Genomic DNA, 14,745 nt, shown 5'->3' on the forward strand with positions numbered 1-14,745 from the left:
AGAGCAGGTGTGGCCTTGCCGGTTTTGTCCCGGCGAGGACTTACAGTTGCTAGGGACCCAATGGCCATATAGGTTTACCCAGACTTATGCCTAGTTTTATTCTCGCCCATATTTCGGGGAGGTCTCGTTTGCCCATATTTCGGGGAGACTTTTGGGATAAGCAGCTTATCCTGGGATAAGTAGCTTATCCGCACACATCGCCAACGAGAGGTCAGCGATTCGCGCCGGACTTTCCGGAGCAATCCCCAGACATCAAGGTCGTGTTGGGATTGCCACGTTCAGGGAATTTTTCCCACCGGGCGAACGTGACATGTTAGTTGAGTTGCTATCTGGGTAGCATCGGGTCGCGCCGGACTTTTCCGGAGCGATCCCCAGACATCAAGGTCGTGTTGGGATCGCCACCTTCAGGGAATTTTTTCCACCGGGCGACCGTCGTATTATAGTCGAGCTAGGAGTATTGCTTGAGAATATCCTTTTGTATTTTATTTGTGAAAGATTTTACATCGAGGGATGCCTCGTTAAAAAACTCCCGTGTCGGAGAAAAAGAGTGCATCTTTATTTTTGGTCCTAATTTTTTGGTTCCTTTGCTGCGTCCTCGCTCCTGCTTCCTACATGCTTCCGCTTCCAGCCCCTCAGGTCAAAGTATCACTCCCATCACCTCATCTTTGTTATTGCGGGGTTGGTTTCTTTCCCCGCCCGCCTCGTGGTAATGAGGGACTTCTCCTATCTTGGCTTTCTACTTGTCGCGCTTGGATGTCCCCGGCTTGAAAGCTACCGAACCCACCGGCTTCCAATATCTTGCCTCTCTTTTTCCTTTACCTGGGCGGCGACTCACTGGGCTCCCTCTCCTCGCCTTCCGCTTGTCTTTAGGCCGTTCGCGCGCCCTGTTACCGCTTTTTCCGTCGCTGCCTTGCTGGATGATTCGCTTATCCATTCCTTAAATTGCCACTCCTTTTCTCTTTTGTTCATCTCGCCCTGTATTCAAGAGATTCGGCTTCCTAAACATTGGCAATCCCCAAAGCGTTGGGTCCTTTGGACTCCAGCTAAAGAGGTCAAAATTGTCCTCTACTAGCTTCTCCAGGTGCCTCTCTTGGCTGACCGTCAGCCTGGGCTCGATCGCCAGCACCCCTCTGCTGAATTTATATGCCTCTAAATTCGCGATCACACCTGCCCAACGCTCTTCTGCATGAGCGTCCGTGAACTGTCCATCCTTGCCCGTCCTGCCATCTATCCTAACCTGTCCTTGGCTGCTCCCTGACCTTGCTATCCTCATGTCAATCATCTGCTTCAATCTCCCCTATCTGTCTTGATTACCTTGGATGACCTCAACCTCATGACACATGTGTCCCTCGCCAGCTCCCTTTTTTCCATACAGACTGAGACAGTTGTTATAACACTCACTCGCCCTCCTCTGATCAACCACAATCTTTCCTACTCTTCCGCACATCAGCGGATATTTCATCGTCAGGTGAGCTGTCGAAATCACCGCGCAGAGGCGATTGAGCGTGTTCCTTCGAATGATGACTTTGTATAATGCTACGACCTGCAACACAAGATACCTTACGCGGAGGAGCTTGGCGTTCTTGTCGACACAAAAAATTGTGTCCAAGTCTATATATCCGCGTACCCAGACTTGCTCGCCCGAGAAACCTACCAACGTTCCTGTGTAGGGCATCAAATCTTTGTCCGTCAGTCCCAACTGATCAAATGCATCGTCGTAGATAGTGTCGGCAGAGCTCCCCTGGTCTAAAAGAACTCGTCGCATATTGAAACTGTTGATCCTTATCATCATAACCACAGGATCATCCTTGTGCGTTTTGATCCCCTCAAAATCCGTTGATGATATCACAATATCTGGATGCTCGAAACCAAATGGGGTCTCATACTGTTGCATTGATGTCACTGCTCTCACGTGCCTTCGTCTCGCCGAGGCCGTGTCTCCGCCTCCACCAAAGCCACCCGCGATTGTGTTTATTGTCCCAACTGGCGGCTCAAGATCCTTATTAAAGGTTTCTTCCGCCCCCTTTTTCCTTGTCGCCAGTGTTTCCTTTTTGTCAGTGGTTGGGGTACAGCGGCGGTCGTCCCGCCTGCGGTCATCCTGCTGGCGGCCCCCTTTGTACCGGTTTCCCTGCCGTCGCTCTCCATTCCACCGATTGATGCGGTCATTCATCTGCGATCGCCCCGCCCAAATGAGTCTCTCAATTTCGTTTTTCAGTGAAAAGCAATCCCCCGTGTCAAGGCCTGCTGAGCGGTGATACTCGCACCACTTCGTTTTATCTAACGCTGCTCGAGGCGGGTCGGTCTCTTTCTCGCCTTCCTCAACTGCGTGGGTCGCCTTGACCTCACGAAGTAGCTCCGTAAAATGTGCATTTAGACTCTTCCCTGACTCCTCTCGCTGACGAGAGTCAACTTGATGCCACGGTCTGCGGCGCTCGAAATTTTCCCTCTTAGGGTACAATGGCTCCTTCACAGCCTTTTCCCCTGTCCTCACTTTCCTGTCTCGCCTCTTGCTGCCCTCTCCTCTCTCCTTACTCTATTTTCCTTCTGGCGATGCGTCCCTCTGTTCGCCATCCTTCTCCTTTTTCGCGCGCCTTCGCTTGAAAGCATCATCCTCCTCGTCCAGAATGTAGGTGTTCGCTCGCGCGCGGATCTCTGCCATGGACCGAGCTGGCTTACGACTCAATTTGCTATTCAGCTTCCCCGGCTGCAATCCGTTCTTGAAGGCACGCGCACAAGCATGCGGCTCTGATTCCTCAATCTTGACGGACGTCGCGCTGAATCGTTTCACGTATTGCTTCAGAGTCTCGCCCTCGGACTGGCGGACATTGTCCAGATCCTCAATTGTCATCTGCTTGGTTTTACTGGCGGAAAACTGGACGAGGAACTTTGATGAGAAATCACAAAAATTCGTGATCGATCCTCGAGGTAGAGTTGTGAACCACGCCATGGCCGTGCCTTTGAACGTAGCTGGAAACATTCTGCACTTTACAGCGTCAGAAGCGGCACTAATTACCATTTTTGTGTTAAAATATAGCAGGTGCTCCTTGGGATCAACTTTCCGCTATATGTCTCGAGGACAATATTTTTTATGTTATCCGAGATAGCCACCTCCCTCACTGCCGCCGAGAACGGCTCAAATTCAGCCACGGCTTCCGCTTCTCGCTCCCTTTCATCCTGTTGCTCGTAACGATAATATTCCAACTGTTCCTGTAAGTAATAATTTCGATGCCGTATATCATCGATGCTACGGACCAAGCGCCTCCAATCTTGTCCGGATATCAGTGCTTGAGGTGTCGGAGTCTCCTCTCCCGAAGCTCCGGGTGAGCGCACCGGTGACCTCTGCTGCTCCGGTGAAGTTAGCGGAGAAGGTAGTGGAGGCGTTGGAGAATGAGGAGGTGGATGTGGTGGCGGAGGAGTTAACTGATCGGTTTCTTCACGGTGAACCTGCTCGCGTCGCGTCCTGCCTCTCACGCGACGTGGAGGTGAACCGCGCTGCCGCGCCTAATCTTCGTCGCGTCGTCGACGACGTGTCTCCATCTATCTTCGCTATTGAGACGAAGAACTCGACCAAAAAAATCTAAAAACCGAAGAAAATCACACAGAAAATCGAACTTCTCTGGATCAAATCACAATCCACGTAGTCCGAGAATCGAAATCTACCGTTCACCATCGACGACACCAAATATGCTATCCATGAACATTGAGATGAGGTATAGTACCTAGAGTGTAAGGAACGTGATGTGAGATTCCTAGAGAGAATGAGAGCGTAACCGCTTTAGAGAGAGAAAGTAACTGAATTTCAATCTTGTTATTTCTCAAAAGAGCCCAAAGTCCTTTCCAATTGGTATTCACCCCCTATTTATAGATGTGGAGTTGGGCTTGGCGCCTCTAACCCTTCCTATTGGGCCGGTTGGGCCTCGGTGAGTAGGCCCAAATCCCTGGTCCGCTCATCGCCCTAAGCTGGCGCTCTTGGGCGAGGGACCCTAGGGTCTCGCCCAGTCCAATAATTATTTTTAGCTTTTTTGTTTTATACTCATATAATATTACACATTTTTAACTGAAATAGTTAACAGTAAGACTAATTAATAGTTGATAGTAGTATTCATTCAAATTTTGAGACGGAAACTAGTTTCGATGCTACTTATGGTGATTTATTTTTATTTTTATTTTTATTTTTATTTTTGTATTTAACACTTAAATAATATTTGTCATTGTCAACAGTTTCATCCATGGAGGGATGGGTAGCCCACTTGATGAGCCAAGGGAAATGAAGGTTATTGAAGAGTGAAAGGTCAGAGTTCAAACCCTCGTGAGGAAACTTATTTACTAACAATTAACAACTAATATTTTTCTATAAAAAAAATCTGCAGTTTCATCCGCGTGTATATGACACTTTATTGTAGATGGAACATAAACATAAAAAAAAAATTAGTTTAATGTAATATATTGGAACTATTTTTATGGGAAAATATTAATGAATATATTGAATATTTTTATTTTAGTTAAGGCTTATTAATACATTAATTACTAGTTATATTATATAGTATACTTATTATTAACTAAAAAGCTAACATTGTATAATATTAATTATAATATTAGTTGTTAATTATTATTTCAAAAGAAAATAAAGTAATTTATTTACATTACATATTATTAAATTTAAAAAATTAATTAACATACTATAACTTTAACATTTAGTTCAATAGTAACTAAAAAATTAACGTATTAATAAATTTTTGTTAAATATATTAATAAATATAATTTTAAAACACCTTAAACCATATTAATGAATAACAAATGATTGATTTTTATTTAAACCATATTACTATATATTAATATTTAATAAATTGATTTTTATTTATTAATACAAAAGTGCCTACAACTATCTCCTAAATTTTATCTCTGCATTGCTGAGTAAGGATAAACACACTATGAACAACTGTCCCTAGAGCATCATTCATTCACAATTAATTTTCTACCATATAAGTCTTTCAAAGGTGGATACCTCTCAATTTGGAAATATTTTAATGCAACAAAAATTTGTGCATAAGAAACGCCTATAAAACACCTCTTCACACCTCATTCCAAATTGTGTCTGCAACTCATCCTCTTAACTTTAATTTCATCGTTTCTCTTCATTTCATTCATCCTGCAAACATGTCAACTGCAGAAACCTCTAGAAAAAAAAGTCAGGGAAGAAGAAAGATAGAGATGAAAAAAATTACCAACCCGAATAGTCTGCAAGTCGCTTTCTCAAAGCGTCGTGGTGGGCTCTTCAAGAAAGTCAATGAGCTTTGCATCCTCTGTGGTGGAGAGTTTGTTCTCATCATCTTCTCACCCAGTGGGAAGGTATTCTCCTTTGGCAACCCTTGCGTAGATGATGTCATCCAACGCTACCTCTCCGAGGCCCCCCAACCAACTTCCAATGTCATGCGACACATTGAGGCTCAGAGAAGTGTCAATGTGCATGCTCGCAGTGAACAACTCACAGAAATCAACAATCGTCTGGAAGATGGCAAGAAGCAAGATGAACAGTTGAGTTGCCTACTCAAGGCAGCCTTTGGCCAGTTTGGGTGGGCTTGTCAAGTTGAGAAGATGAGCATATCTCCGCTTATGAAATTCAAGAAGGCGCTGCATAAGCTCAAGAATGATGTCACCAGCCATGGTTCCGTTGTCGCTGCTACCAACCCACCAACACATCAATTTTTTGATGTTTCAGGTGGTCTTGCCAACGCCATTATCCCTTTCAATCACCCACCTCCACCGCCTCCTCGAATGTTTCAAGAACAATTTTTTCAAGGGCCCATAATGCAAGCTCATATATTGTTTGGTTCGGATAGCATGGGAGGGTATGGAGGACCCTTTGGATCCTTCTAAGACAATCTTCTGATGCCCTTAGGTTGTTGGTTTGTCTTGTACAACATACCTAGTTTCTTATGCTTTAACTCTCTTTCTATGTGCTATAGTTTGGCTAGTTGCTCTTATCATATATATGCTTACTTTACCTGAGACGGTTGTTAACAATATCCTTCTTTCATGATATTAATAATATTGTTTCTTTTACTTAAAAATATTATTTAGATTAATTGTGGAATTTTTTCGTAGATTAGCCAAAATAACGAAATAAACAATACTAAAGAATAATTAGCGATCATATCATTTACCATCTAAGATACTATCCGGGAGTACTGCATTAAGTTTTCAGATGACTGCGTTTTAAATTATCTCTCCATTGTTCATACTCCACTGTTTCTTCTATTTTATTTTCTTTTTCAAGCTCACTATTGATCTTATATTTCATTTATGTTTCTTCTATACCTATATTTCACTGAATATGAGTGTATTAGCGTATCACCAAAATCTTTTTTTTAAGTACAACTTTATTAAAATAAAAAGAAATCATAATAGCAACATTCTCATATAAGTACATATTACATTGGATCATAAAAACACCAAAAGTTGTCGTTAATATTATAACCATGTTTTCCAAATCTTCTGCAATCATATTACCCAAACTTTTTCCCTTAACTTGTTGTCAATTGATGACAAAAAAATTATTATCTAATAACATTTGTATGATTTAAAGCTAATCAATCCAGTAAAAATAAGATAATGATGAATAATATATATATATATATATTACTTCATTAATAATTTAAATTTATTAAAATGTTTTTTTCATCTATTAAGCAATTGTATAATAAATGTCCATTATTATTATTATTTTTATGTATATTTATTTTTACGTCACTAATAATTTAAATTCAACGAAAATTATTCCAATCAATCAAACAACTTGTAAGGGTAATGTCACAAGATCAAACTCTGAGAAAGTCATTTATCAATTAGAGCAGATTGGTGAAGAGGAAGATAATTTATTTAGGTAATGGTGCTTGTTGTACTTTTTGTTCATAGGTGGAAGAGAATATTGATCACCTTCTGGTGTTGTGTCCAGTTGCTGCAAAGGTGTGGGCAAGATGCCATTGGGGGTTTGGTTTGAGTACAACGCTTCCAAGGGTTATAGAAGTCATATGTTGTAGCACGTCCACTTCACTCTAAACTCTAAACAGAATGTAGTGTTTCATGTTATTTGGTTCACAGTGGCTTGGTCTCTTTGGTTACGTCGAATTTTGGTTATTTTTATAGATGACGCTATGCATGAGGAGACAGCGTTTGATGCTCAGCTAATAGCCTAGTTGTGGCTGTCTGGTAGGGTGAGGGGTTTTCACTTTTATGTGTATGAGTGACAGTTCAATCCAACAATGTGTCTTCGAGCGATGTGTTAGTTTGGTTAGGCTGGCATCGTGGGAGGTTGGGTGGTGTGTCTGGTTGTTGTTTGTGCGGTTGTTGTTGGCGGGGGAATCGGTTGGTTGTTTGCGTAGCTGGTGTGGCGTTGTGCGACGATGGTTTTTTATTGGTTCATACTTTCATGTGGTGCTCCCTGGTGGTGGTCTCGCGGGTATGTTTTCTCCTCTCTAGTTGTAGTATCGTCTTCATTTTTTAAGGTATGTTAGGTATCATGTTTCTTCTGTTTTCTCTGTTTGCTTATATTTATAGCTGCAATATTTTTTTGTTTTTTGGGTGCGCACCCCTCGTGCCTTTTTTAATTAATAATTTAAGTTTAATAAAATGTTATTTTTATCTATCAAAATTGAATAATAAATTTATTTATGATTATTATTTGTTGTATATATATTTATTCATCACATATTTAATAAGTGTGAAGTGTCTTTTGTGATAATTGAAACTTGAGAAAGAGATCGTTGGAAATCCAAGTGTAAATTATATCTTTTAGTGAAACAATAAATTACGGGTTAAACTCAAGTCACTCTAATAAATTAAGGATATACATAACAAAAAAATGTCACAAATGTGAAATACATTACAAACTTGCTTCCTCCCCAAAACACTTAAAACATTTTAAAAAATAAAAAATGAAAAAGAAAATATTACCGATTGAGAGCTCCAAACCTCCAGAATATTCTAACTGCAACTCTCATTTTTTACCTTGGTAGAGATGCTTAAGGGCGTGTTTGGTAGAGAAGAGAGAGAGTAGAGAAAAGAAAATTGAGTCAAGAGAAATAGGTGAGAAATAGAGTAGATTTAGAGTTTGTTTGGTATGATAAAAAGAGAAGAGAGATGAATGTGATAGAGTTTTACTTTTTGTATTTAAAAATGAATATTTCTAATATAAAACAATTTCTAACGGTCAGAAGGCAATTACTGGAGTGCATTTGTGAAAACAAAAATTAATATGTAATATTAAACACTTTTCTAGCGGTCTGATGTGATAGCGGGGGTGCCGGGTGTTCTATCCATGAACATTGAGATGAGGTATAGTACCTAGAGTTTAAGGAACATGATGTGCGATTCCTAGAAAGAATGAGAGCGTAACCGCTTTAGAGAGAGAAAGTAACTGAATTTCAATCTTGTTATTTCTCAAATGAGCTAAGAGTCCTTTACAATTGGTATTCATCCCCTATTTATAGATGTGGAGTTGGGCTTGGCGCCTTTAACCCTTCCTAATGGGCCGGTTGGGCCTCTGGGAGGAGGCCCAAGTCTCTGGTCCGCTCGTCGCCCTAAGCTGGCGGTCCTGGGCGAGGGACCCACGATGCATTTTTGAACACAATGTAGTTTTGGACAGAAAGTATTCAATCCCACATTTAAACTTTGATCATCTCACACTCATCGTTGATTATTATTGTGTGTCTAACAAGAGAAAATTAAATCAATGGTGAAATATTGAAATTTGACATGTTAAGATATTTTTTAAAATAGAGGAGGCCCAAGTCCCTGGTCCACTCGTCGCCCTAAGCTGGTGGTCCTGGGTGAGGGACCCTGGGGTCTCGCCTAGTCCAGAAGTCCACAAGACACCGAGCTCGAAGCATGAGAGCTAAGTGTGTCTTTAAGTAGAAAAACTAGGGCGACGACCATGAGAAGCTAATTAACGCTAAAACGTGAGGTCTAACAACGAAGAATAATGGCCAACATGGCTTGATAATTAAAGCTTTGAAATTAAAATTTTGAACGTCTTGCCACGTTCCCTTGGCGGCCCAAGTCCACAAGCGGGCTTGCGGCGATGACGCTTGGTTCCCTCGCCTTGATTTTAGTTGTGGCCACCAGAGTCCACAATGCCTTAACGCGTGTACACCACATGTAATGTGCTGATTAGAGCTGGGTATGCGGTTAAACCGCCCCGCATAGGCTCGCCCCGCATAGGCCTGCACTACGTAGGCCCGCATTTAAACGGGCCTCTATTACGCTGGTCCACCCCCGCCCCGCGGATAAGCAAGCTGGCCCGCGGGCCACAAGCCAAATTAAAAAATAATAAAAATGCAATTTAAAACTAAATTAAAAATATTTTTTTTCATTAAAAACCTTATAAATGACTAAATTAAAAAATAAATGGATTTCTTTCCAAAGTTGTCAAACTTTGTTGATACATAATAATTCATAATTAGTAAACTCAAATTCATTCTTAACTTCTTGCATAATATTACTATAAATTCAATAACATAAAAGAAGTCTTACAAATCCAAACATTAAGTCTAACAAATCCAAACATGAAGCCCTTAAGTAATGCATACAAGTCTTACAAGTCTTAAAGTTGAACAAACATGTCTTAAAAATCTAAAACAAACCAAAACATCAAATATCTAATTCATGCATCAATCATCAATTCTTCATTCAACATTCTTGGATGTAGCTTGCTTCATCTTTTGATTAAGCTCCCTCCTCATTTTCATCTTCTTCTTCATCTCCTACAACTCAAATTCAAATGTTATAAGTCATAATTGATAATAAATTTAAAAGGTAAAAAATAATTCAATGTATGATTTTGTAAACATTTCGTACATGAAAGAATGCAATAATTACCTTGAACATCAAATCCTAGCAACCAATTTCTTGTACAAATCAAAGCTTGCACATTCTTGGGGAGAAGAGAGCTTCGATATTTGTTGAGAACACGAGAGCCAATACTAAAAGAGGATTCCGATGCTACGGTTGTAATTTGAATGCTCAATATATCACAAGCCTGTAAGATCAAGTTTTGATCTAGTAGTACAACTCTATGTTTTGATGATTACAAGTTAACCTTTTGATATGAACAATTGTGGTACTCTAACGTGTTTTTCTGAGTGTGCTATTTACAGGCTCTGACCTCAACTCAATCTCACACAAATCAGAAGCACTGTGTATAAAGGGTAACCCAAGCAACGCTTTCGCATTCACCATGTTCAGTATGAACAGTGGAAAAGCTTCAGAAGTTCTGAAGCTATACAAACTCTGATGTGGACTCAGTCGCTAGAAGCTCTGAAGATCCAGAAGTTCTGATAACCAAGAAACACTGAAGGTTCAGATGTTCTGATGGTGTAGAAGACTCTGAAGATCCAGAAGCTGAATAGTGGAAACTCTGATGTCCAGAAGCAAGAAACTCTGAAGGCCATGTTCTTCCCTCTGAGTTCAGAATCAGAAGATACAATGGTCAGAGGATCTGTGCTTTCCCTCTGACTCTGATCAACCGGCTTCACAAGTTCCAATATGAAGTATTCCTCTGATCAGAAGTCTCCTAGGTTAAAAGGTCAAGTCGCTATCCAAGTACAAAAGCAAGTGTACCTTCCTGACGACCTACCTAACGTTCTCAGCCACAGCAGAAGCTGGATTTTCCAGAACTGCCCTCCAACGGTAGCATTTCCCATGCAACGCTCAACCCTAATCCTTGGAGTATATATAAAGGCTGAAGATTGAAAGAAGCTGCGAAGAAGAAACCAAGTAGAAGCAACATACACGCGCAAGACATATTCAAAATATTCTAAGCTTTCTTTCATCTTGAAATTTATTGTGTTTACTATAAGCTTTTTAGAAGCACTTTCTTTGTAAACAAGAACTTCATATATAGTTGTATAGTTTGCCTTTAGGAGATCAAGGTTGATCGGATCCTAGAGAAGACTAAGTGAGTGAATCTTAGTGTGAGCTAAGTAAGTGTAATTGTTAGTCACTTGTAGGTTTCAAGTGCAGTTGTAACTCTTACCTGATTAGTGGATTGCCTTCATTCTAAGAAGGAAGAAATCACCTTAACGGGTGGACTGGAGTAGCTTGAGTGATTTATCAAGTGAACCAGGATAAAATCCTTGTGTGCTTTTCTATCTCTTATCTTTAGCACTTAAGTTCTCGAAAGATTTGTCAAAATCTTTAAGGTGGAAGTTTTGTTCTGAAAACGTTATTCAAACCCCCCCTTTCTACCGTTTTTCATACCTTCAATTGGTATCAGAGCGCAAGTTCTGATTACCACACCTAACAGTGTTCAGTGATCCGGGCCGGTGTGAAAAACAATGGCTGCCACCACCAGTGAAACTCAAAGAGATGGTTACAACGCAAAGCCTCCTATGTTCGATGGTCAAAGGTTCGAATATTGGAAAGATAGACTGGAAAGTTTCTTTCTGGGTTTCGATGCAGATCTCTGGGATATTATTGTGGATGGCTATGAGCGTCCAGTTGATGCAGATGGCAAGAAGATCCCAAGGTCAGAGATGACTGCAGATCAAAAGAAGCTGTACTCACAACATCACAAAGCAAGAGCAATTCTTCTAAGTGCTATTTCCTATGAGGAGTACCAGAAGATTACAGATCGTGAGTTTGCTAAAGGCATTTTTGATTCTCTGAAGATGTCTCATGAAGGAAACAAGAAAGTCAAAGAATCAAAGGCATTGTCTTTGATCCAAAAGTATGAATCCTTCATCATGGAGCCAAATGAGTCCATTGAAGAAATGTTCTCCAGATTTCAATTGCTTGTAGCTGGCATACGACCTCTCAACAAGAGCTACACAACAAAAGATCATGTCATAAGGGTCATCAGGTGTCTTCCTGAAAGTTGGATGCCTTTGGTGACTTCAATAGAGCTCACGAGAGACGTTGAGAATATGAGTTTAGAAGAACTCATCAGCATTTTGAAGTGCCATGAGCTGAAACGCTCAGAGATGCAAGATCTGAGGAAAAAGTCCATAGCCTTGAAATCCAAATCTGAAAAGGCTAAGGTTGAGAAGTCAAAGGCTCTTCAAGCTGAAGAAGAAGAATCTGAAGAAGCATCAGAAGATTCTGATGAAGATGAGCTGACTCTGATCTCCAAGAGACTCAACCGCATCTGGAAGCACAGGCAGAGCAAGTTCAAAGGCTCTGGAAAGGCAAAAGGCAAGTATGAGTCCTCAGGCCAGAAGAAGTCTTCAATCAAGGAAGTCACATGTTTTGAGTGCAAAGAATCTGGACACTACAAAAGTGATTGTCCAAAGTTGAAGAAAGACAAGAAGGCAAAGAAGCACTTCAAGACCAAGAAGAGTCTGATGGTGACATTCGATGAATCAGAGTCAGAGGATGTTGACTCTGATGGTGAAGTCCAAGGACTCATGGCCATTGTCAAAGACAAAGGAGCAGAGTCAAAGGAAGCTGTTGACTCTGACTCAGAATCAGAAGGAGATCCTAACTCAGACGATGAAAATGAGGTATTCGCTTCCTTCTCTACCTCTGAACTGAAACATGCTTTGTCTGATATCATGGATAAGTATAACTCTTTATTGTCTAAGCATAAAAAGTTGAAAAAGAACTTATCTGCTGTCTCTAAGACTCCTTCTGAACATGAGAAAATTATTTCTGATTTGAAAAATGAAAATCATGCTTTGGTAAATTCTAACTCTGTGCTTAAGAACCAGATTGCTAAGTTAGAAGAAATTGTTGCCTGTGATGCCTCTGATTGTAGAAATGAATCTAAGTATGAAAAGTCTTTTCAAAGATTCCTAGCTAAAAGCGTGGATAGAAGCTTAATGGCTTCAATGATCTATGGCGTAAGCAGAAATGGAATGCATGGCATTGGCTATTCTAAACCAATTAGAAATGAGCCTTCTGTGTCTAAAGCTAAATCCTTGTATGAATGCTTTGTTCCCTCTGGTACCATATTGCCTGATCCTGTACCTGCTAAAGTTGCTAAACATCCTCTTAAAAAGGGATCTTTCTCTATGACTAAATATCATGCAAATATTCCTTTAAAATATTATGTTGAGACACCCAAGGTGATCAGAACCTCTGGGGTAACTAACAAAAGAGGACCCAGAAAGTGGGTACCTAAGGACAAGATCATCTATGTTGCAGATATCCTTGATAGCTCCACTGAAACACCAATCATGGTATCTGGACAGTGGATGCTCGCGTCACATGACGGGAGAAAAGCGTATGTTCCGAGAGCTGAAACTTAAGCCTGGAGGCGAAGTTGGCTTCGGAGGAAATGAAAAGGGTAAAATTGTTGGTACTGGTACTATTTGTGTAGATAGTAGTCCATGCATTGATAATGTTTTATTGGTAGACGGCTTAACACATAACTTATTGTCTATAAGTCAATTAGCTGACAAGGGTTATGATATTATATTCAATCAAAAGTCCTGCCGGGCTGTAAGTCAGATCGATGGCTCTGTTCTGTTTAACAGCAAGAGGAAGAACAACATTTATAAGATCAGATTATCTGAGTTGGAGGCTCAGAATGTGAAGTGCCTTCTGTCTGTTAATGAAGAGCAGTGGGTATGGCATAGACGGTTAGGGCATGCCAGTATGAGAAAGATTTCTCAGCTGAGCAAGCTAAACCTTGTCAGGGGCTTACCCAATCTGAAGTTCGCTTCAGACGCTCTTTGTGAAGCATGTCAGAAAGGCAAATTCACAAAAGTCCCTTTCAAGGCAAAGAATGTTGTCTCAACCTCAAGGCCGTTGGAACTTCTGCATATCGACCTTTTTGGACCAGTGAAAACTGAGTCTATAGGTGGCAAGAGATATGGGATGGTTATCGTTGATGACTATAGCCGCTGGACATGGGTAAAGTTTCTAACCCGCAAGGATGAGTCTCATGCTGTGTTCTCTACCTTCATTGCTCAAGTGCAAAACGAGAAGGCTTGTAGGATTGTGCGTGTCAGAAGTGACCATGGTGGAGAGTTTGAGAATGACAAGTTTGAGAGTCTGTTTGATTCCTATGGAATTGCACATGATTTCTCTTGTCCCAGAACTCCTCAACAAAATGGTGTTGTTGAGAGGAAGAACAGAACTCTTCAGGAGATGGCTAGAACCATGCTCCAAGAAACTGGCATGGCTAAGCACTTTTGGGCAGAGGCAGTAAATACAGCATGTTACATTCAGAACAGAATCTCTGTGAGACCAATTCTGAATAAGACTCCTTATGAATTGTGGAAGAACATAAAACCCAACATTTCTTATTTTCATCCTTTTGGCTGTGTTTGTTATGTTCTCAATACTAAGGATAGATTGCATAAATTTGATGCTAAGTCTTCTAAGTGTCTATTACTTGGTTATTCTGATAGATCTAAAGGTTTTAGATTTTATAATACTGATGCTAAGACTATTGAAGAATCTATTCATGTTAGATTTGATGATAAGCTTGACTCTGACCAGTCAAAGCTAGTTGAAAAGTTTGCAGATTTAAGCATTAATGTTTCTGACAAAGGCAAAGCTCCAGAGGAAGTTGAGCCAGAGGAAGATGAACCAGAGGAAGAAGCTGGTCCCTCTAACTCACAAACTCTGAAGAAGAGCAGAATCACTGCAGCTCACCCTAAGGAATTGATTCTGGGCAACAAAGATGAACCAGTCAGAACCAGATCTGCCTTCAGACCCTCTGAAGAGACCTTGCTGAGTCTGAAAGGATTGGTGTCCTTAATTGAACCCAAGTCCATAGATGAAGCTCTTCAGGACAAGGAT

The 14,745-nt window shown here is 40.7% G+C and overlaps 2 protein-coding genes across 2 annotated transcripts; one reads left to right on the top strand and one right to left on the bottom strand.

Moving 5' to 3' along the window:
• Positions 1–2,533: 2,533 nt before the first annotated feature.
• Positions 2,534–2,947, bottom strand: LOC130743812 (uncharacterized). Its single transcript, XM_057596038.1, has one exon. The coding sequence runs from the start codon at positions 2,945–2,947 to the stop codon at positions 2,534–2,536; it is 414 nt and encodes a 137-aa protein (XP_057452021.1).
• Positions 2,948–5,157: 2,210 nt separating this feature from the next.
• On the top strand, positions 5,158–5,877 carry LOC130743813 (agamous-like MADS-box protein AGL62). Its single transcript, XM_057596039.1, has one exon. The coding sequence runs from the start codon at positions 5,158–5,160 to the stop codon at positions 5,875–5,877; it is 720 nt and encodes a 239-aa protein (XP_057452022.1).
• The last annotated feature ends 8,868 nt before the right edge of the window (positions 5,878–14,745 follow it).

Source organism: Lotus japonicus, chromosome 3 (assembly GCF_012489685.1).
Source record: "Lotus japonicus ecotype B-129 chromosome 3, LjGifu_v1.2".
NCBI lineage: Eukaryota > Viridiplantae > Streptophyta > Magnoliopsida > Fabales > Fabaceae > Lotus > Lotus japonicus.

Bases quoted from the DNA above. Each gene is read 5' to 3' on its own strand.
- LOC130743812 (XM_057596038.1), bottom strand. From the start codon at position 2,947: ATGGCGTGGTTCACAACTCTACCTCGAGGATCGATCACGAATTTTTGT.
- LOC130743813 (XM_057596039.1), top strand. From the start codon at position 5,158: ATGTCAACTGCAGAAACCTCTAGAAAAAAAAGTCAGGGAAGAAGAAAG.